General features: G+C 41.9%; 3 protein-coding genes and 3 non-coding genes across 6 annotated transcripts; 2 read left to right on the top strand and 4 right to left on the bottom strand.

Moving 5' to 3' along the window:
• Nucleotides 1-465: 465 nt before the first annotated feature.
• Nucleotides 466-3,925, top strand: c7h15orf40 (chromosome 7 C15orf40 homolog). The gene is made up of 4 exons (XM_020648886.3): nt 466-747; nt 1,739-1,868; nt 1,964-2,091; nt 2,675-3,925. The coding sequence occupies exons 1-4, from the start codon at nt 538-540 to the stop codon at nt 2,762-2,764; spliced, it is 558 nt and encodes a 185-aa protein (XP_020504542.1). The 5' UTR covers nt 466-537; the 3' UTR covers nt 2,765-3,925.
• An 8,911-nt stretch (nt 3,926-12,836) lies between these two features.
• On the top strand, nt 12,837-15,008 carry cart2 (cocaine- and amphetamine-regulated transcript 2). Its single transcript, XM_020648885.3, has 3 exons — nt 12,837-13,027; nt 14,339-14,422; nt 14,753-15,008. The coding sequence occupies exons 1-3, from the start codon at nt 12,905-12,907 to the stop codon at nt 14,858-14,860; spliced, it is 315 nt and encodes a 104-aa protein (XP_020504541.1). The 5' UTR covers nt 12,837-12,904; the 3' UTR covers nt 14,861-15,008.
• Nucleotides 15,009-15,943: 935 nt separating this feature from the next.
• On the bottom strand, nt 15,944-22,556 carry zgc:114188 (40S ribosomal protein S17-like). Its single transcript, XM_020648892.3, has 5 exons — nt 22,435-22,556; nt 21,012-21,163; nt 19,381-19,486; nt 16,551-16,616; nt 15,944-16,068 (listed from the first exon to the last, which is right to left on the bottom strand). The coding sequence occupies exons 1-5, from the start codon at nt 22,435-22,437 to the stop codon at nt 15,991-15,993; spliced, it is 405 nt and encodes a 134-aa protein (XP_020504548.1). The 5' UTR covers nt 22,438-22,556; the 3' UTR covers nt 15,944-15,990.
• LOC114921048 (small nucleolar RNA SNORA71) lies at nt 16,139-16,266 on the bottom strand. The gene has a single exon (XR_003809350.1). It is a non-coding gene; the product is annotated as a small nucleolar RNA SNORA71 (small nucleolar RNA).
• On the bottom strand, nt 16,988-17,115 carry LOC114921047 (small nucleolar RNA SNORA71). Its single transcript, XR_003809349.1, has one exon. It is a non-coding gene; the product is annotated as a small nucleolar RNA SNORA71 (small nucleolar RNA).
• On the bottom strand, nt 20,850-20,977 carry LOC114921049 (small nucleolar RNA SNORA71). Its single transcript, XR_003809351.1, has one exon. It is a non-coding gene; the product is annotated as a small nucleolar RNA SNORA71 (small nucleolar RNA).
• Nucleotides 22,557-23,117: the final 561 nt, after the last annotated feature.

Raw genomic sequence — 23,117 nt, 5'->3', positions numbered from 1 at the left:
TTTACTGCATGTGTCCCTGTTAAATAAACAAATAATAATAATAACAAACATCAGTCATATTTATAACACAAAGCCGCCATAAGAGCAACAGAGAGAGTAGGCGACTGTATAATTATACAAACATGTTGGCAACGATTCGGTGCAACTCTACCAATGTTTTTGTACAACGTAGACAGTGTGTAGAAAGTTGCCTGCAATATTTGGTAATTAAATACATGAAATTACCCAGTAGTGGCTTGAACTTCTATTTGTGTTGCTGTGGTGTCCTGACAAATAGGTATCGATCGTGTTTTAAAAATCTGGTATCATGACAGTTCTTGTTTGGATTCATTTCTGAATAGCTTCGTTGTATCTTTAGATTTTTTATGTGAAAATTATGACAAAAAATACCAGTATTAGATTATCATTGAGGCTTTTACTTTGAAGGACATCCGAAGGTTTATTGTGAAAGCGGAAATCACAATGTTTACATCCTTGGCGCTTCCGCTCTTGGGCTGACTAAAGCTAACAGAAACAAGCTAGCAGTTAGCCAGGTGGATGTTTTCTCGCTTAGGTTTGACTGTGGCGCGTGGGTCTTTTAGATTAACTGAGTCGCTCAGTGCGTTTAACCGTGTGTGTGACGTCATCCCCCCGGTGTTCAGCCGCCGGTTAACCGTTCTTCTCTCCCGGTACAGACTGCCTCCTGTGACCGGTGTAACGTTCAGGAGTTTCTCCGGAAACAGAAAAATGCCCAAAAAAGTCAAAGCGGTTAGTTTTCCCTACTCTTCTGTTCATAGACTGAACCAGGTCTCATGGACTTTTTATACATGTTATTTATTTCGTTCTCAGTAACTGCAGATACACGATGTTTGTTAAACTACACATGTTTATATTACTGTGTTTGTTCTGTTCTTTACATCGGCGAATAAAGATGTTTTCACATAAACACGAATTAACAGTTACAAAAAATATTTTATTTAAATACATTTCCACTCGGAGATTAATAATCTAAATCTTCCGTTTAAGTTGTTTATTTTTGTTCATCTATTAGTTAAGGTGTCTCTGATATTTAAAAACAAAAAGCACTATTCTTTAAAACGTAATTATGTTAAAATAAGAAAGTTTTCACGGGAGGACGAAGATATGAGTCTGAAGGAGAGACTTGCTTCTTCCAGATTCATTAAATTAAACTTGTGCTGGTTAAAGCCACCTTTCATTTCTCTACTCAATCAAAAATATAAATGGAAAATTAAAAACATTATGCAGAATGTCCTGGTTGCTTCGCAACAGTCAATTTTCCAACTAGCAACACTCAGGCTTCTTTTGATTCTTTATGTGCTCCTCGGAAATATCGTATTCACCGTATTTGTGACAGCTCTCCAAAGTCGTAATTCCAAGTGGAAAATTGGGAGATTTTCGATGGTTGCAGAGTTGTAATGTTTGTGTGACATTTAAGGACAGCAAAAATTTCAGAAAGCTTGGAAAGAATCGTATCTAGTCTAATAAACAGGTTTAGTGACTGATAGTCCGCGTGTACTTAATCTTTATAACAATTTCATGATCTGAAACATTACTCCTTTCAGACTGGACGATTTTAATTAATAAATAAACTATATGAAGTGTAAAGGGTTTTCACCATACTGGAAAGTCCTTGGCGACTGATATTGAGTAATTTCTTGATTTTAATCACTAATCATTGCCAATATTTTTGTGCAATTTGGATTCAGACTCCAGCTGACCCCCCTCTCTGTTGAACCAGGTGAAAGCTCAGCCAGCTGCTGTTGGAGCGTCTCCCACAGAAGCTTCCTGTCCTGTGTCTCGAGACAAAAGTGGAGCCGTCACCATCACGGTGCACGCCAAGCCCGGCTCCAAACACAGCAGCATCATAGGTCACCTTCACACTTTAGGATTCAAAGACTGTTGTTACGACCGCCTGAGCTCTGCCTCTAGGAACCTTTTTCTTCTTCTTCTTCTACTCCTGCAGAAGTTTCAGCAGAAGCAGTGGGCATCGCCATCGCAGCTCCTCCTACAGACGGAGAGGCGAACACCGAGCTCATCCGATACCTGGCTGAAGTCCTGGAGCTGAAGAAGAGTCACATCTCTCTTGACAAGGTCACTGAAACACATTCAAGGCATTAATTTATTTTAATATATCAGACAAATGGAGCTAAATGACCAACAGGTACAAACGTTTTGGATTCATTTGGTCAGCTGCAAAACAGCCTGTAACATCTGAAACATAATGTTTGATGGATCAAAATGTGTCCACTAAAAGTTGTTTTTATCCCCGACTCCTGAACAATGTTTAAATTGCACAAAAACATTTGCAACGTTTTCATACAAATCAAAAGTTGCAAGAAAACTCTTGCACACGGTCTTCATTCAGACAGCGTAGGTTGCTTGCAATTTTTGGTAAATGCAGCTAGAATCATATTGCAGTTTAAACTACTGGTATCGTGGCAGTACCGACTCTCAGATGTTCTCCAGGTTGTAAATTAAGAAAGGGAAGCGTCTGTGCCAATTTAATTTGTTTCAGATCGAGAAAGAAACAAACACCCTGTATAAAAAGTGTCTCAAACAAGAAGATCGTTTTCTTTGTATGCAGAAGTCACCTGCTTCACCCTGTTAACCCTTAAAACCTCCCTCTCAGCGATTCTCCTGCAGTATTTGACCTTTGACCTTCTGTCTCTCGCAGGGCTCCAGGTCCAGAGACAAACTCATCAAAGTGGACTCCTCTCTCAGTGAGGAGGAGGTGCTGAGGAGGCTCAGACAAGCTGCAGGCTGACAGGAGGGACGGTGGAGGAGGATGGAAGGACAGAGACCAGTGAGGCTGCTGGGACTCCAAAAGAAAGACCAGAACAGGCCGATGAGCAGGAGTGGTTTCCATCTCTGAACCTGCTGCAGCTTCAGGACAGAAACGTCCGTCTGCAGACAGGATGGGATGTTTATATGTTGGATCTCCGGAGGAGGGTTGTTACCAAACCTGAATTAGAAACATTGATGTAATTCTAGTAAAAATCAAACCATATAAATACCTGTAACGCTACCATGGCAACAAAAACAGAAGTCTAAGGCACCGATATCAGGATGTTTCTGTTGAAGAAAAATGTCTTCACTCTGATGACCTTATTGTGCAGTTTGGACGGTGAGCAGGTGTTTCTTTCCTCTCCTTCACACCTGTCTTAAGAAATAGATGTAGTTATTTGAAGTTCTTTTTGATTCTATCGATCATTTAGATAACAGATTCTATCAATTTAACGGTCACAAACTATCTGAAATCCACGTCTCCATGTTCCTCTAACACTAATATGTGTCTCTAGTCTGTCTACAAACCCCCCAATTATGAGAAAAGTCCATCCTCTCTGTCTTTTACCTGCTCCACTTTTCAGAAAATGTGTGCTCAAACAGGCTGTTTGGAGATTTTCCCTTCATGACATCACAAAGGGCAGTAACCCCTCCCCCAGGTGGGTGACACTCCCACAGCTAGGTGTTTGTTCTGCCCTCTGAGTCTGCCTTCTCACCGTAAACAATAGGGCATGGAGCAAGAAAGCCCGAGATACCCAAGCCCTTCCAGAGAGGGGCGTGGTCATACACAGCTCATTTACATTTAAAGGTACAGACACAGAAACAGCCTGTTCTGAGCAGGGCTGAAAGAGAGGGGTTTATAGGTATGATCAAATACAGGATCAGAGTAGATTTAGAACAAGAAACTTAACACATGTGTTTTGAAGACTCTGAGACTTAAGAGGAGGAGAATATGTGACCTTAAACAGCAGGGAGAGTTTATTTATAGCACATTTCATAAGGAAGGCGATTTAAATTGCTAATAAAAAATGAAGTGGAAATATAAAAAGAGAAGAATCACACCACAACCTTCGTCTTAAGGAACACATTCAAGAGTGTCATGTTCATTTAAAGTGTTTTTAAATAAAAAAGTATGATTGACTCTGTGATTTTATTTGTATCACTTTTTTATAAAAATTAAATAACTTTTCTTTTCAACAATGTTTGAATTATTTTGCCATTTAAAGCATACATACATAAAGAATACTAAAACATGTTAAAGGAGCATTATGTAACTGACACCTAGTGATTAAAATGGGTAACGCAGTCCAAATTGCTTCCCTGCAGCTGTGTTCAAATCAAGCTTTCCCAGCAGGCAGTGCAGGTGAATGGTTTCTGTTCTGGAGAATACATTCACTAAGATACACACACAGACAAACCAAAACAGAAGTCATGGGTGAGACTTGGGCCGTAACCATGAGCAACACACAGTGTTCGTTTCTTTTTCAAACATCCCAGCTGGTTGGCTCCAGTAATTTCTGACCTCATGGACTTCAACGTGTGTTTTGGTTGGTTAATTTTTACCCTGTTGACAGAAATGTTCAGCTAACATTCGTTACAGGTTCCCAGTTGATTCGCCCGCATCGTTAAGAGTCCTGATTGTGAACGCCACCTCTCAGCACGACTCAAATCTCAGGAGAGTGAAAAAGAAGTCTCTCATTAGTGCCCGTCGTCAGCTGCAGAATCAGAGGAGCAGCATGAATTAGTGGAGTGTTAATGAGCTCAGTTTCTTCAAGTTCAAACTGAGAAGCTTCAAAGAGAAAGAGCGCGGTATCATCATCATACAGGCGCACATCAAAGCTCGGACACTAACGAATCTCCATCAAACATCACAGTTTCAAACTCCTCCGTTTGGATTCACATTCAAGCTCTGCAGACAAAGTTTCTGCTTTTCAGGGACGGTTAAGAAAGTCATTTTACTCTCACTGACAACATTATATAAGATTTAACTCGGAGTGTCCACGTTCTGCTGTCCGAGGTCATTTTTCACGGTGATCCTGGATCAGCAGCTTTACGTCTGCAGCTGAAGCTCCTGTCAGACTCGAGGATCCGCAGACGACGAGTTAAGCTCTGCTGGAGGGACAAATATTGTCCCTTAACATTCGAGAGACTCAGAAATATAAATCCTTCCCCTCCATGTTGGGCATCGGATGATCGACTTAGAGTTTCTGGAGAAGACCAACAGAAAGAGTCACTGCATTCCTTTGTCTTACCATGCAGAGAGGAAAGGCCCTGTGGTCATGTGCATCTCTCTGTGCTTGTTATTCTTATTTTGATGATTTACATTCCTTTGTTGTCTTTATCTGTTCCTCTAAAGTCATCCTGAGCATTTTATTCTTATGCATTGATGTGTCTGCGCAGCTCTGCAATACAAACACTACTAAGTTAGTTCTAACACCAGGGCACGCCACAGTTTCTGCTTGTTTGTGCAGGATGGACCATCAGACTGAAACTTAAAGGAGATCTATTATCCTCTCTCTTTCGGCATCACTGACTTCAGTCTGGGACACCTGTTGAGTAGCGTTGTGAGATGTGTAGCTGAAAACCCTCCTTATTTATCTGATACTGCCATCAGTAAAATCCCTAATTTCAGCCTCTGCCTGAAAAGCTTAATTTCAGCTGCTGTCTCTTTAAGGCCCCGCCTCCCCATATGCCTATACTCTCCTCTGATTGGTCAGCTCTGTTTGCAGTTGCAGGTAAAAATTGAGTGAGCTTCCGGGTTGGCATGTCCTTGAAAGAGCTGCCGGAGGGGCTGACAAACTTTAAACCACAGCAGTGGCTTAAAATGTGCAAATTTGACAGTAGGAAATCTCCCTAAGGGGGCCCCACCTGACAGCAGTCCCTCTCCATGCCCTGCTAAGCATCACGTGCATATTTGCTGTGAAACTGAAATTTGTCAAAGAAAGTCACCAAAGGGAAAAGTAGAGGAATAATTCTCTGTGTGGGAGTGAAAAAATGAAAGAGGAAGAGGAGTGAGCGTCGGGACACTGACAGACATAATGGTGATGAACACGGGTTGGAGGCTCCTGATGAAGGGCCCCAACAGACTCTAGAATTGCCCCTGTGTGGGAGCATGTATCACACATCATGCACACACTAATATAAATGACAACAACATATGTTTTACACTGACACACACATTTCCTTTTTGAATGTTTTGTTTATTTTCGTTTTATGTAGGTGCCTTGGTCTGCATGTTCCCTGTAACCTTCAAGTCCTCTGCCTCCTTCTGTCTCAACTGCCATGACTGAACCCCCCAACCTCTGGAGAGAAAAGGGCACAAGCCCTGATCCATCCCACCGGGATCCTGATCCTTTAGCCCGGGTTCCAATCCGACCTGTGGCACCTTTCCGACGACGTCGAAGTATAAATCATACTTGACTCTCTCTGGAGGAACTCTTTGAAGGACTGAAGGACGGAGCCTTAACACAGAGTTATAAAGAGAAGTCTTCAGAGGAAGAATGACTCAAAGCCCGGCAGAAGATCAAAGACCAACAGAAGAAGAAGAAATTATGAAAAGATGCAGAGCAGCACCGTGCTGCATGAATACCAACAGCTTCATACTGACTCTCTACAACGAGTGAGCAGAGTGTTTAGGTTGGTTTCTTCATGGGGACATTTCTTTATTATAAAGAGAGAATCACAGATTAAATCACGCCCTGCAGCCAAGGCGATGAATTTAAACCTCTTACTCAAGTTATTTTTGCTGGTTTATTTATAGTCGATCGCCCTTTGAGAGCTGACATAACACGGCGCTTTAATGCTGAGACCATTTTCCTTGTTAGCTGTGGATGGTGAGCGTGCCCGGCAGCAGCTCCTCGTCAGCACAATGCTTTTTATTCTCACACTAATGCCGCGCTGACAACAGGAGGATTTGGATGCTGCGGCTCTGACTCTGCAGGCCGGATGTTTACCCACAAAAATTGTCTCAGTGTGTGGTCGTAAATAAGAAGTCAGCCCTCACCACAAAATCTTGTGACATGAAAACACCCGATATCAACAGAAATCTATTACCATCAAAGCTTCCTGTTTCCTGTCAAAGCCTCAGACAACGAAGGAAATAAAAAACATAAGAAGTTTGTTTGTTAAACGGGACATGTTTTCATAAATACTCCATCAAAAGACTTTTCTGAAGACGAGCTGGCAGCTTGTGAGGATGTTCTGTCAGTGCAGTGACGCTAACGTTAGTGTGACACACCGAAATGTGTTGTCACATTTTGTTATTGTATTTGGTTATTTTGTATGAATATTATACAAATGTATCTGTGTTTTGGTTAAAGAAGTTATTTTGAAGCTGTTCCTGTATATGCCACAAGGGGGCAGCACCTCCCCTGCTGAGCGGGCTGTTTATTGTCTTTGCTCTGCTTCAGAGTGAACGACAAAAGAGTGAACTACAGTCGACACAGTGTGTTTTCTTTGTCTTTTACAGGTTAGTAATTGAAGTTTAAAACACAGAACTTTCACAATATGATGTAGATTTAATTCCACTTCCACAGTTTTATTGGTTCTATAATGCTTTGTTGGTCTTATGTTTGTAAAGAGAGTAAAAACGGTTTTGAGTGCTAGCATGCTAAGAAAAGTGCCTCGTGCGTGACCGTAACTTTCAGTTTCAATTCCCTTCTGATTTTCATTTGGTTAAAAACGCTCATGATACTGTGTAAAATAAATAAATAGATCATTCATTCTGTTTATGTACAAAAGTAAGATTGTTACATCAGTTAAATGTTATTTGTTTATCTGGTAGCTCTGTCAGTTAACATGGGTTTTTCCCATTGAAAAGAGGCAAAATGCTAGTTTAGGTAATTAAACCATAATGAGCTTGTGTTTACATGGACGTTAATTTGAACAGTAAAATTAGATTTTGTATTTAGTGAATTAATCAGAGTGTCTGAAATGCACTTAGAGAAGTAACATATTTTGTATGTTTTGGTATTTAAACATTTGTTTAATAAAAGTCTGACAGAAGCGACAGAAGAGTGAACAACTACAGTCGACTCAGTGTGTTTTCTTTGTCTTTTACAGACATACTTTAAGCTGTAAGCAGGTTCCATCCCGTACCTGTTACATTAGCATGCTAAAAGACTCAGTATTTCATGTGCTAACAGTCTATGTATTGCAGGTATAGATCTAATTCATTCATCAGACTCTTTTATCCAAAGTGATGACATCAGAGAGTAAGAACAACACAAGCAAGGATCTAGAGAGGAGGAGACAACAACAACAGGAAGTGACCAGAGGCAGAGCACAACATCGACAGCTGTTCTTGAGAGTTCTAATCAGCATCTACACCATCCTAAATATCATCATCATCATTAAGGTCGTAGGTGTTCATAAAGAGCTGGGTCTTTAGCTTTTTCTTAAAGGTGCAGAGGGACCCTGCAGATCGAATGGAGTTTGGTAGTTTTGTTCCACCACCGGGGGGGCGATAGAGGGGAAGAGTCTAGTTAGAGACTTGGGGGGGAACGTGTTGTGAAGGTTGGATCAGACGCCTTATAAACTGAACGGGGAATAACACTGCGTGACAGTTTGCTCTTTCCTCGGATCGTCTCATTTGAATATCACATTCATCTGTAAACTTTGCGCCATCCTGTCCTCATAAGGTTCAACATCTGACGTCTGTGTGGAGCCGAGCGTTGCATTTTACATTTCCAACCTCCTGCATGTTAAAAACACGAGAGCGTTATGTAATTACTCCGCCTGAAACAACCTTAAAGTCCTCACACAAACCTCCATGTTTGTTTGTTTACCATCAGAGGGACGGAGAACAGCTCCTGTGTGTGTGTGTGTGTGTGTTTGTGCTTCTGTGTGTGTGAGTGTGTGTCAGAGGAGTTTAAGTTTATATGAAGGTTGGAGACATTAAAACCTTCATCCCTCCGCACTAATATGAAATATAAATAGAAACACAGCAGGAGAGGAAATGTCCCCGTGTCTTATTTCCTCTCCGGCTCTTTAAAGTGAAATCTGAAAACGGAAATTGGAAAATGCTTCGCCCGTCGCACACTGGCCATGACTCCACACAGATTCATCCTGGTAATCTGTCCCTGATAGATCAGCTTGTTTTCAGGCTGGAGGGACATTTATCGGAGTTAATCACTTCATCCATAAGTCATCACTTTGTTGTTCCTGCAGATCGATGTCGTTAGAAACAGGAAGAGAGAAAACGATCAGCGATAAAGTCTGACTGGCTGTGCAATCTTCAACACATATCATGTTTCCATCTTTATTTCCATCACATCAGTTTACAAAATACCTCAAGTCAAACATTCTGCTGAATACTTGAGTGACCTTGCGCTTTCACACCGCAGGTCACACTCCGGTTAACTTTGCTCTGTTAGTACAAGAATTAAAAATTAAAGATGAAACTTTTTCAATAATACAAGCCTACATTAGTCGACGTCTAAGTGGTGAGGACTCCAAAAGATACTGAATTAAACACGACAATAAATGATGTTACCATACCGCACAAAAATGCTCAAATACAAATAAAAACATTCACTCCCAGTACAGATATGCGCTAATCAGTAGCAGTGATGGGAATAACGGCGTTACTAACGGCGTTACTTTTTTCAGTAACGAGTAATCTAATTGATTACTCTTCCCATCATTATAACGCCGTTACCGTTACTGCCAAAAAATGCGGTGCGTTACTATGACTGAAGCTGTTTTTCATCAGACCAACTAAGATATTTCTTACTGTTCTTCCTCTTTGGTGAGTGCGGACACGAGACAACCGCATAAATGATGACGATTGGCTGAGGTAGAGTAAAAATTTCATGGTGAGCCAATCAGAGGTAGAGTTGGGCGGGTGTTGTTTACACAAATTCGAAAGCATGCATAGTCGAACACACAACAACACAAATGAGTCAACGAGAAACAGGAATGGCGAGCCCAAATAATCCAACAGTAGCCTTCTTTAAGTGGAAGTATAGCCATTACTTTTCCTTCCAAGAAATTAAAGGAACGAGTGTAATCGTGAAATGCACATTATGCCCTGGAGTCAAAAGCCTCTCCACGTCGGTGTCGAGCAATTCAAACTTATTGAGACATCTTTCAACGCTACATGCTTCCACGAAATTAGTGGCCAAGAAGACCCCCGAAGGAGAAGGAGACAGTGCCACAAAACCTAAGCAACCAAAGCTTGATTTTACGGCCCCACCACCACACATTTTGTCTCAGGCCGAGCTAAACAAACTGTTAGCCAGGTATGTTGTGGAGGATATGCTGCCATTATCGATGGTTGAGTCGGAGTCATTCAGAGCACTAGTTGCCAAAATACCGGTCAGAGCAGGGGTCGGCCTGCCATGTAGAAAGACGTTCGCGAACTATATAGACGCCCAACATGCTCAAATGAATGTCGAGCTCAAATAGACATTTGAGAAATTAGAATATTTGTCTACCACAGCAGACAAAACATCTATTATGTCATTTTTACGGATCCACTATATAAACATAGTAATTATAATATCTACAATAATACATGACATTTGATTGGAGGCTAGTCTCACTTTGTCCCACAGCAACATTAAAATAGTTTAGATTTGTGTACACTGTTTCTGTTAATTATTGATTGTATTAAGTGTCCATTTCATTATAATATTCAGATTTATCATAAATAATTGAACATGCACATGTATTTTAAGTTCTGTTAAAGAGGGGTGGAGGTGGGGTCCAAATTCTTTGACACATTTGAGCATTTAAAAATTTACTTGAAAGTAACGAAATAGTTACTTTCCAAAGTAACTAGTTACTTTTATAATTTGTTACTCAGTAACTACTTTAGTTACTTTTTGGGAGAAGTAACTAGTAACTGTAACTAATTACTTTTTTAAAGTAACTTGCCCAACACTGATCAGTAGTGTTGTATTCAAGACCACACTAACTGAGACCCAAACATACCTGAGACCAGAGAGCTCCGAGACCAAGACAAGACCAAGACATTTAGGGATCAAGACCAAGACCACGACCAAGACCAAAACCAAGACTAGGACCATAAATATACAAAATACAACACTACTAATCAGACCTATTTGTTTTTTTGAACCAGGCTGTAATCTCTGCTGTAAAAAACAAGCTTTTTAGAATGGTTGTGTATGTGACTTCCTGTTCTTCTGCAGCCAGCCTCTAGTGGACACTCCAAGAACTGCAGGATTTTACACTTCAGCATCAGCTTCATGTTTCAACACCGAAGTTGTCTCTTGTTGAACACCTACTCAGACGTGACTCATGACAGAAACTCCACTCGTAAACACATTTTTGATTTAACTTTTTGATTTGTGAACACATGAATCAGAGTCGTCCCTAAATACTGACGCTTTGGACAGAAAAGAGAAAAGCACCTTCAGACACAACAGCTGAGATAAAAACATGAAGGTGCACACAGGAGATAAATCATGAAGTGACATTAAAGCATGCTGCTGCTCTATGAAGGAAACTCTTATTCCCAGTGTCTGGATTAATGTCTCTGAACTTTATCGGTTTGCAGAGTGGCAGACTTCTCGCTCGCTGAAGTTTCCGTGTGAAGTTTGTTGTTTGTGGAGGATTTCAGAGCGACTCCCAGCAGCTGTGATCTCTCTGCAGTCTGCCACTGCTAACGCCTGTTTACATGCAGAAAGCTCGTATTCAGCTTCACGCTGCAGATCTGTGCACGCAGCAAGGATGCTAATGGTGAATCAGCAGGGACAGTCCCGACAGACAGACGCCTGTCCCTGAGAATCAAGCATCAAACTCCCCATGGAGTAATCGCAAACATAAATACATGAGCTTGTTTTCCTCTGCGGTTGATTCACTGCTCCCTCGTTGTTTATCTCAACGTGAAGTTTATTTTTCATATCTTTCATGAGCAGACAGGTTTAGTGAAACTCTCTTCATGTGTTTCTGAGAGGAGCAGATATCCTGCCGAGTGAAGATGCACAGAGAAATACAGATAGCAGATGATATCAGATTTGTAAATCATTATTTATATGAGCAGGTTTTTTCTTTTTGACTTTATTGGATAGAACCGATAAAGAGAGACAGGAAGTGTTGGGGGAGGGGGGGGGCGACTTGCAGTAAGGTCAGATTCAAACCCACAGCCTCTGCGATGAGGACTACAGCCTCTGTACATGGTGCATCTGACACAACCACACTAGGCTATCAGCGCCCCTGTATGAGCTGAATAAATACAAGGAGGCTGGAGGAGAAACTCCAGGTAAAGTGTGAGTGTAAAATGTGTCTGTTTGCATTCACACATGCAGCTCCTCCGGTTAATATCAGGAGTTTTCAGCAGGTGTGAACGCTCTAACAGAGTATTCCTTGTTCTGGTTATTGGAACTCATGTAATTGTCTTGCTGCCTCCACACATTGAAAAATAACCAGTAAATATTACAAAAAAATAAAATGTTGACATACTACAGAGCCAGAGGGCGACATGGATATGCTTTCTACAGTTGCTTCTGTTTTATAAATTGCACGCACGTCTTTATTGAAAGAAATGAATTAAATATAGGCCATGTTCCCAGTGCGGCCACATTCAGGGTGTGAAGCCAAGATGTTGTTGTCGTGTCTGACTGTTACACTCAGCGTTTAAATCACGTTAATCGTGTAATCAAATTGATTACGATAGCATTGTGTAAGTTCTATCTGAGGACATGTTGTTATGTTGCTTTCAAATGCAAAATATCACGTTGTGTGTTGTTACCCCAGGCAGAAGCTAACAAAACAAAGTTCTGGAGATGTCCATGTTGCTTGATCGACTTGTTGCCAACTATTTTAAAACTGAAAATGCATGAATGCAACCCTGTTCTTAATAATACGATTAAATAATTTATAAAAATCAGATTGTTTCTCTTTGTTTAAAATGTTCTGTTATAATAAAGTCCGAATCATTAAAAAATATGAAATAGCTTTAACTGATGAGTCATGCAGGAATTATGAGATCATTCGGGAGACCGTCTCGCTACGTCATGGCCGTGACGTAGCCGGGAGGCTGGAAGGGGGCGGGGCTGCTCTTTAAAAAGTCCCGCGCGGCAGCGGACGGAGCAGGAAAACCAGCCGGAGGAGACCGGAAACACCTCGAGGACCTGTTTTAGTGCTTTCTGGCATCATGTGGGCGCGAGCTGTGGTGTGCGCGGCGCTGCTGTCCGCGCTCTGCTCGGGGGGACGGACGGAAGCCGAGAGGGACGAGAGAGACGTCCAGGACTACCAGTACGCGAACTCCAACAGACTGGTGAGCGAAAGGGACACTGGGACAGAAATATTATTATTATTATGAGTTCAGGTAGGACTTCGGGCATGTTTCTATAAACTACTCCTGGATGTTTGAATTTCCTCAGGATCAATAAAGTATTTAAAAATCTTTAAATATGTAAATTAAATTATCTGGAGGTACTGGTGACCCAGCTGGAGTTTTCTTTCTCTGTGCAGAGTCTTCTACAGCAACATAGAATATAAATACTTAACTGTCATGATACAACTTAATAACTGAGTTAGAAAAGCTTTACCTAGAGTGCACAAACACTCAGACATCAAGTTAGAGCAGAGAGATCATGTTTATCATATTGCACAGGCAGAGAAATTAATATTTCACACTGACAACATGAAGCCAACCCTCGAGCTGATTTTGTTTCTGATTGCATCTGTATGAAATAACATTTTATTTTGAAAGGGTGGCAACAAGTTCTAAAAAATTAAATCATTTAGAGTTCATGAACGGCTGCATGATAAACTTTATTTATGAATGTGTGAGTTTCATTATTGAAGCAGTGATTTAAATAACTTGGCCAACACCCTCTTTAATAATTTCATCTTTAATGTCGTCAAGAACTTTTGTGATTCTAAGAAATTAGATCATTTATTAGTGAACTGGAAAATAAAAATACTGCACAGCAGCAAAAAATGATCAAACCAGCAACTTTATGGACAATCAATGTGGAACAGAATCAAAAGCCTTTATTGTCTCTTCAAGGTCTCATACATTCAGACAGACGATTTATGCTCAAGTCAACATTTAGGAAATCATTTACAGCGTATGATGTTTAATGCTCGTCTCCTCACACACTCCTGCACACGAGACGGAGAAAATTGAGAATAGGAGAGGAGGGATGATGCATGGACTGTGTGTGTGTGTGTGTTTGTGTGTGTGTGTGTGTGTGTGTGTGTGTGTGTGTGTGTGTGTGTGTGTGTGTCGAAATTTCAAAATAATAGAACTGCAATTAAATAGTTGTTAAAGGCACAGTATGTAAATTCCTTCACCAGGGGGCTCTCAATCAAGCAGGACAGGAGCCCAAGGTCAGGTTCGAACCAGGGCTGCTCGCCTGGAGGACTGTAGCCTCTGTACATGGGGGCACGAGAACAAAATACTAGGCAGTACAAAATAATTGTAATATGTGGAGAGGGTGAACCTCTTAGTGTGGGTATTTAAAATGTGTGTGTGTGTGTGTTTGTGTGTGTGTGTGTGTGTGTGTGTGTGTGTGTGTGTGTGTGTGTGTGTGTGTGTGTGTGTTTGTGTGTGTGTGTGTGTGTGTGTGTGTGTGTCCAGCTTGGTGCTCTGCATGAAGTCCTGGAGAAGCTGCAGACAAAGAGGATTAATCCCTGGGAGAAGAAGTACGGACAGGTCCCCTCTGTGAGTAAACAGCTGTGATCCATTTAGACTGTCAGTATGTTTACATGCAGAGTTCAGGGACGCTACGGTTACAGCTCGTTAGGTCGTTAATTAGCCGACTAGTTACTGGGGTCACCCGTCTGTTCCTGCAGGGGGCGCTGGAGTCCCATCGATGGCGGTCTCCATGCAGGAAATGCTGTCTCAGTCTAACTTTCAGTCAGAACAACAAACCAGAGGGAGTTTGACATCACTCTTTAGGAAGTCATTACTCACTGATTTATTAAAGTTATTAATGTCTCATATTAAACCTGTAAACATGTTTTTATTCACGGTTCTTTTTCCCACCCTCAGTGTGACCTCGGCGAGCACTGCGCCGTCAGAAAAGGATCTCGCATCGGGAAGATGTGCGACTGTCCACGAGGAGCTTTCTGCAACTTCTTCCTGCTGAAGTGCTTATGAGCCAATCAGATCAGAGTCTATATTTTAACATGTATATTTTACATATTCATGTAGATATAAATAACCTACGATGATGTAAAGTGGCGTTTAGAGCGGAGGGAACCCTCCGTGAATTTTTGTCTTGTTACATTAAAGGTGTTTTATCTGACTCCTCCCCTTTTGTTCATTTGTTATTCATGATATTTTAAAGGTTAGCTTCTTGAATTTCAAAGTATTAATACTCAAATAAAGTGTAGATGTTGTAAATATTTTCACATTTGATGTTTCATGATTGGGCTGCATGAGTGCTGTCACAGCTCTGGTTTACTTCCTGCTTTCATCGACCAACCAGTGAAGACTCGCTGCAAGCAGCAGTGTGTTTAACATTAGACTCTAAGGAAGCCGCAGTGCGTCCAAATGTTAGTCCTTTGCACCTTTAATAAAGTTCCCTCAAGTGACTCGTGCTCCAGTATCGTCTTTTGTTCCCGTCTTGAAGGATCCACTGAATTAGTTTAGTCTGACCCTCCAAGCGTTTAAACTTCTAACTCTGTATGAATCTGCAGAACAGGCGTTTTATTTGTATGCCTTTAATTAGAGGTAACAGCTGATGAAAGTGAGAAACCAGAGAGCGGGAAAGCAGCCACAGGTCAGTTTTGAACCCAGGCCACCCGCCTGGAGGATCACAGCCTCCGTATGTGGGGCCATGGTTTATTCTTGAATATTAGGGGGTTAGGGGTTTTGGTTTGTTGGACTTAAAGATACCCTGTCAGTGATTTATCAAGCAAGAGGAAGTCTCAGGAATCTGCTGCTTTGGCGCCACCTTCAGGACACAAACTGACCTTAGGGCATCATGTTTCAGACAGAGCTCACAGCATGAACAGAATTAAAAATGGTTTCCTGATTATACACCAACACATGACGACTTCATGATAATGGAATAAATGAATAATAAAATAAAACCCTTTTACATTTACTTCTAGGTTTTTATTTGCACTTCCTGCGTCACACCACGACCATCTGAAGTCAGCTGTCCAATAGGAACAGCAGACACCACCAGTGTCTTTAGGGTTAAATGAATCTACAAAAACAATCGACCAGCAGAGGTTTTTTTTGTCCCACAGGGTTTTTATTAGAAGACAGTTTACAGACATTTAGACTCCTCGGGGCTGCTTGAAGTTCATGCCGACGGTGGGCTGGGTCACCTGCAGGTTGGACAGACTGCCGAAGTCCTAAAGAAGAAGAAGAAGAGTGAGCGCTCTGCACCAAACTCAGAGTGAAAACAGCTGACTGTAGAGCGACTGTTTGAGAGCGCCAGGGTCTGACAGGAACAGGTCATCCTGCAAACACGGGAAAGGCTCGCAGTTTTGCTCTTCCTGTACTATCAATGACCTGACGACGAGGACGCCATGACCACTTTCGATACAGGACAGACGGGGAAACGGCTTCATGCCAAACACTTTAAAAATCTTACTGTTTTATTTAGCGTTACTAACAGTCACAGAAGGTTTCACAGGTCGACTACAAACCCTCCATCAGTATTTAAACTCCTTTTCTAAACACTGTGTCGATTCTCCTAACTGAAATGGAATCCAGTCATTTTAAACACCATCTTGTTTTAACTCCTCAGAAGTTTAAACAAGAGGTCATCGCACGCAATGTCAACAGGTACATGACAATGTTATCAGCGCACAGCCCGGGTTCAGAGACTCACCAGCAACTTCAGCATCTCCTTGGTGTCGGGATCAACTTCAATCAGCTCCTGGTCCAGAGCGGAAACCTGCAAAGGAACGCACATGAAAGAGTTAATTAACACATTTCCTCGTCAACAACTTTCCTCCTTACACCTCTACAAGTGAGCACTTATTAGATCAGGGACATTCACATGTTTATGCACCATGTGTTTTAAGAACATGAGGCTGAAAAAGCAGTGAGAGTTTGAGGAATCATTCATTATAGTTTGTGTCCAGCAGAGGGCGCTTTCACCCAAAATCCACATTAATGATGTAGAAATATAAAGTTGGTATTTGATCTCTAAATCCCCAAACCGGTTTGAAGTTTGACTTTGAAACGAGGCGACAGAAGCAGAATCTGCAGTGAGCTTATAAATCAGTGACATCACTTCTGCATCATCACGTCTGGATGAAAGTTTGTCTGAGAGCGCCAGGGTCTGACAGGAACGGGTCATCCTGCAAACACGGGAAAGGCTCGCAGGTTTGCTCTTCCTGTACTATCAATGACCTGACGACGAGGACGCCATGACCACTTTCGATACAGGACTCAGGATACACACAATAATCACACACAGCATGTTATTAGTTAAACTAAGTCTTTTTTTCTTTCCTCCAGACGGATCATGACATTAAAACGATGTCACAGTAACCCTTATTCAGGGCGCCGCTTTCAAGCTATAGTATTTACCCCCGTGATGTTTCTCCTTCAATCTGAATGTGGCTAAGGCGTAATGGGGGAGACAGGATCAGCAGAGCCAGCAGGGGAGAACAGCGCTGAGTGTGTGGAGCTCCATCTGTGCCGACCTCAAAGACTTGAACGCCAATATTACGTCATCACAGAATCAATATGAACGTACAGAGACGTGATGACAGCTGAGCTTAGTTAGGTCACTTCAGTCTGAAAAGGTGTGTGTGTTGCTTAATGACTCTTCAGGTGAGAGAAACTCTACATGTACGAGCGTGCGCACACACACACACACTTCAGCGCTCTGACCAGCAGTGTGTTCACCTTACGCCTTTAAAGTGACCTTCAGGACTCTGACAACAAGCAGCCTGCACAACTTCCTGTGTTGTGTTTATAATGTGCAGAGTGTTACTATGACTACTCTTTCTGCAAAACGGTGCTCTGTCACACAACAAAGAACATGTCAAAGTTTATTTTGCTGCGTTTCATTTCACTTCGGTTTTAAAACATTTGTTTTTACAAACATAAATACTTTTGGATTACTTTTAGCTTACTTCAAAAACGTCTAGCTGAGCGTGTTTATCTGGAAAACTAAATAATGTGCTTTAGAGAACGATCTAATTACTGTCAGAGAAAAAGTTATGCAAGTACACAAAACACAAATGTGGTAAATTTTGTCCTGCAACCTATTGGTGCCAACAGATTTATGGACTAAATGGTAGGCTGCTGGCATGTACAACAGAAGAGGTCCACCACTTGTGGAATGTTTTTAATTCTGCCAAATGTGCTTTCCTTCATTCATTTTGCCACTTGTTAAACTCTAAGGGCCAGATTTACAAAGCTCCCAAGTAAAGAGTACTAAATTGCATGTTTACTCCAAAAGTTTGCACGTTTGGTTGGTGGGCGTTTTGCGGGTGATCTACTAAGAACATTTAAGCGAATGACACCAGGTGCAAACCTTGTGGAGGCGGTACTATTTAAGTTATGCTGTTGTGTGTTTTACTGGTTTACATCACGGAGAGTTTGGACAGAAAGCAGGATGACTGCAAGCGCAAAATAGGTATTAGTTGTAAAGGTAAATAAACACAATACTTTCGAGTTATAGGAGATAAATCTCAATATTACAAAAAATTTATCTACACTCGCCGTTGTTGCGCACCAGACAGCTGGCCAGCGCTGTGTCTGATCGGACATAAATGCCCTGGAAAAAGGTATTGAAGACGGGGGTACAAACAGTGGTGAGGTACCCCAATCCAAGCGCCCTACAGAGTAGCAGCAGCGGGCTTTAGAGGGAGGTGACGAGCGTATTATGGAGAGGAACATACCATAGGGGGCGAGCTGGGGGAGAGACGCACGACCCGAGAAAAAGGAAATCCCCAGTTTAAAATATAATGTTGGCGAAAAGAGGGAAATAGGAAGAAATAAATGTCAATGTTGAAATTCTATACAATTCAGAGGCTGTGGATGTTCAGTTTTCTTTGGATATGGCAACAATAGCCTGTAGTTTAATCATGGTGTTTCTCTTAATGATTAGAATATTTAATCAAATTAAAAAATGAATGCATGCCATTTATTTTTCTGTCATTTGAAAGATGTAAACACTGATGTTGCAGCCTTCTTGATCAGGTTTGTAGGTAAAATGTTCTCTGAATTTCCATGCCAATAATGCATTTTGGTCGTTTTTCTCATCCTCTGCCATTGTCATTCGGTTGTGGGGAAAGTGCGCTCGCCATTGACTTGCAGCGTACGTAATGCAACCTGCTTCTGCATCCACACAGTGCAACCTGCGTGTAGTGCCGTCAAGTAATCCCTGCAAGTAATCCTTTTTTGAGAAAGTGACTGTATTCAGAATACACCAATTGAAACTGTAACTATAAGGGAATACAGTTACTCTTATTTTGTATTTTAAATACATAACGCTGTTACATGTAATCCGTTACTTCCCAACCCTGCCGGCCTGAGTCTGTCCCTTTAAGCAGGTGGCTTATGGATAATGTATGCCATTAGAAGTTGGGGTTCATGCTCCTGCTACAGTATGAGAGTGGACAGGTCTACAGCGTGGAGCAGCAGATGAAAAGGTCACATGGGTTAACACAGAGCAGCAGTGTGGTGGTGCGTTCACTGACCTCTGGAACGTAGTTATCCCTCCTCTCTCTCTCCTCCTCCTGCAGTTTGATGGAGATTCCTCTGACGGGACCCCTCTGGATCCTCTTCATCAGATGTGTCACATACCTGCAGGGATGTAAAGCAACGTCAGCGACAAACAAACGCACTCGCAGCACGACATCAGCGATAAACACGGTGACCCGATTCATCCGCCCCGACACAAGGACCTAGAAGAGACGACTCACGCACGGAGTGAATTCACCTCCTGGACTAAACCAGCCTGTAAATAAAGTTTGACTGAACTTTGTAAGCGGTCTGGTTTGTTTCAGTTCAGTAAACTCTGATCCTGATTGTGTTTCCACAGCGAACCACCACTTACTTGGGTAGGCGGTGTGCAAGCCACATGGCGATGGCAGCGTCAGCTACGTAATATTGTGACATCAGAGCAGACCGCCAATAAATTAAACGAACAAGAAAGCAACACAAGCCCTGTCAAGACCGCTGTTTCAAGCAGTGATATTTACGCCATGTGACGTTTAGCCTTCTGTCTGAATGTTGTGGAAGCGTAAAAAGGGGGGACGAAGTGACCAGTCAGCAGTCTGAAAAGTGGGCGTGTAAACAGAGGACAAAAATGGAGGAAGTTTAGCTTTTACTTCTAGGAAAAGAAGGCGACGAAGTTAATGAGAGAAGAACTCCTCAGGATACTTAAACAGAAGCTGTTTTGTGTTAGCCTGCGTTCATGTGGTTTCGGACACATACTTTTCCGAGGTTTGAAAATGAACGCCTCAAGTCGGAACAGTCTGGAAAGAATTAAATTTGGCGTCATAATCGTCATCAACAAGATGTTTACTTAACATTAAGACACTTTTTATTAAGTAACGCACATCATCGTTTAGCTCAGATAAAACACTACTGCACTGTTTATGGTGTTACAAGATTCAGACTCTTCAAACTGAAATCACGTGAACACACTGAAGTCTGAAAAACAACTTCCCCACTCAGAAAATGGAACATCCCAGGAGCACCTGAACACAGCATTTGTTCTTATTTACCACAGTCCTACAGAAAGTGACAATTCTTTGGACAAATCAGCGGACTGCAGCGTGTCGACCTCCACCCCTCAGGGTCGGATCGGTGCGCTTAGCACCTCAACAGAATGGCAGCAATAAAGTAGGACGGTACGGCTCGATTACTTGGGTTTCATTTCTAACGTTTGACGGTGGAAACGCCAATTAAGTGTACCGAACCAAACCAGGACCGCTTGGTGGAAACAGGACTTCAGCTGAGAACAAATCTTTTTAAACACGTTGAGAGTTTAAAGAACACATTTCTTTTCATGAATAGCTGGAGAATGACGCCCAATCTTTGTAAAAACAAACAAATAAATCATGAAGATCACAGAGTCTGTGAAATGAACTTTATGGGTCTCAGGCGGACTCAGCGGTCCGGTTCTGGTTCACCATCAGGTTTAGAAAACATTAACTGTGGATGTCTGAGAGCGCCAGGGTCTGACAGGAACGGGTCATCCTGCAAACACGGGAAAGGCTCGCAGTTTTGCTTTTCCTGTACTATCAATGACCTGACGACGAGGACGCCATGACCACTTTCGATACAGGACGCTGGATGCCAATCAGCGGGACTGTGAACTCACCCGGCAATCTTGTTGCGGAGCTTCTTGCTGGGGATGATGGCGATCTCCTCGCACACCCTCTTGTTGGTGTGGAAGTCGCTGCCCAGCCGGGTGTAGTATTTCTCGATGATGACCCTGGCGGCCTTTTTCACCGTCTTGGTCCTGACGCGTCCCTGAGAGCAAATCACACGACATCATCATACTTCAAAACAGGAAGCAATATACTCACAAATTAACCCTTTAAAACTTTGCGTTAATATTCAACCTACATTCAATCAGTGCGGCCTGTGAACTTTAGAGGATCAACACCGAAAGCCCAGAAAGATTTTAACATTACGAGTCTCCTGGACCATTAGTAGAGATCGGACGTTTATTAAAAACTCTAAGCAACTTGAACTGCCAAAGCAGAAAACGCGTCGGTCTCACACCTTGACTTCAGGTAAGGTCAAGACGGGATCAGCGTGCAGATACTGTTTTCTATACTTGACCCCAGTTTGATTTTCCATCTGGCACCTGACACTTTATCTTTAGACACATGACAAGACAACTCCCCATTTCGATCCCTGATCTGCCGCTTTGCATCATGGGAAACAGTACATGAGGGAGACTGGTCTGATGCATAATGTAGATCTTTACATGAATCAGTAAGACATCCCGTACAAACTGTGGAGCGTATTATATTAAAGGTTAAGACACCTTCAATACCTTTTCAATCTTTTGATACCTAGCGCTTTGAAACTATACAATCAAAGCACCAAATATTAAAACATGTGTCAGCTATTTAGTGGCATTTTAACCAAAGGCTGCAGCATGAGAAATATTGAACATGTTGTCTAAATTGCAGTAATATGTGTCTAATAATTTACTGCAATTTGGACAGTGTGCAGGAGATTGCCTGACATTTCTGGCGATTAAAAAACAGAAATGTCACACTCACTGAGGCTTCTCTTTTAGATGCTATGGTATTAAGACGAGTATGAAAATAGTTTGATTTACACTGTAAGCGTATCGAAGTGTAACAACGTGACAAAGCTTCAGGAGCAGCATTACAGGCTGCCTTCACTGAACAGATGCTAACTACCGGGTTAGCCTTCAGAGCTAACTACCAAACCCGTGTAATGTATGAAAAATCACCGCGTAAACTGTCCGTTAACACCCGCCCGGAACAGAGGAGTTATTCTGCCGTTCACGTTAAATTAAACAGTTAAAATATGAATGGTAACGGCGGCCCATTCAGCCTCGGTGCAGCTTCATCCATTAGCATCACGTCTCCGTTACAATACCACAAATAAACCACTTCATCTGCGACATCTAACATCGATATTATCGTCTGACGGTGTGTTTAACTGTCCGGTTTCCGTGGATGAAGCGACCGACGGATAAAAGATGTTTAAACGGCAGGATTGGTTCAGATTGTTCGGGTAGATGAGTGAAAATTACCCACCATGTTGGATCGGCCTGGTAGAAGAGGACGGACGGAGCTCCGGGGGAAGTTTAAAGACACGGGCGGAAGTCGAGATCAGGGATGCTACTGCGGCTGCGCCCTCTGTCGGCGGGCGGAGGGAACTACAACAACAAAAACAACACCGACAACCACAAGCACGACTTTTCATACTTCTAGAATTTATTACAACTAATTATAAAAATAATAACATTACAAATCACACCACTAATCAGCATTATTATTATCTTAAAGTGTTTTAATTGATTTATATTGTCTTTGATTAAATGTGTTGTTGTATTGTTTGTTTTAAGGTGATTTCGATGGAGTCTGAAATGAGAGAAACCATCATGTGGTTTTTCGAGAATAAATGAAGGTTTGAATTCAATTAAACAATGCATAATTAAAATTATATATGACGGAGTATTAGGGCCACGGTTAAGAAAGAAAAAAGCTAAATTCACAAGATTAAATCGATTTAAATTAGGCTTTATTATTGTTATTATTCTGCCAAAAGCTCTTCTTCAAAATGATGAAAGAACCCTTAAAGCCACAAAAGACACAGTTTCCTCCCAGTCAGTGTGGTTCCTTCTTCCTTGCCCCAGTTTCTTGTAGTGATACTCATGACAATGTGATGCTGATGTGTCCTTGTCGTGGTTGTTGTTAGTGAAACGTGTTATTTGGTC

Source organism: Labrus bergylta, chromosome 7, assembly GCF_963930695.1.
Source record: "Labrus bergylta chromosome 7, fLabBer1.1, whole genome shotgun sequence".
NCBI classification, from domain to species: Eukaryota; Metazoa; Chordata; class Actinopteri; order Labriformes; family Labridae; genus Labrus; species Labrus bergylta.
This window is presented reverse-complemented; position numbering and strand designations above follow the sequence as displayed.

Coding starts and splice junctions, on each gene's coding strand:
- c7h15orf40 (XM_020648886.3), top strand. CDS start 538: ATGTTTTCTCGCTTAGGTTTGACTGTGGCGCGTGGGTCTTTTAGATTA. Junction 748..1,738: donor TGCCCAAAAAAGTCAAAGCG/GTTAGTTTTCCC, acceptor CTGTTGAACCAG/GTGAAAGCTCAGCCAGCTGC. Junction 1,869..1,963: donor CAAACACAGCAGCATCATAG/GTCACCTTCACA, acceptor CTACTCCTGCAG/AAGTTTCAGCAGAAGCAGTG.
- cart2 (XM_020648885.3), top strand. CDS start 12,905: ATGTGGGCGCGAGCTGTGGTGTGCGCGGCGCTGCTGTCCGCGCTCTGC. Junction 13,028..14,338: donor ACGCGAACTCCAACAGACTG/GTGAGCGAAAGG, acceptor GTGTGTGTCCAG/CTTGGTGCTCTGCATGAAGT. Junction 14,423..14,752: donor AGTACGGACAGGTCCCCTCT/GTGAGTAAACAG, acceptor TCCCACCCTCAG/TGTGACCTCGGCGAGCACTG.
- zgc:114188 (XM_020648892.3), bottom strand. Junction 19,487..21,011: donor CTCCGCAACAAGATTGCCGG/GTGAGTTCACAG, acceptor ACATCCCTGCAG/GTATGTGACACATCTGATGA. Junction 16,069..16,550: donor AGGAGATGCTGAAGTTGCTG/GTGAGTCTCTGA, acceptor CTTCTTCTTTAG/GACTTCGGCAGTCTGTCCAA.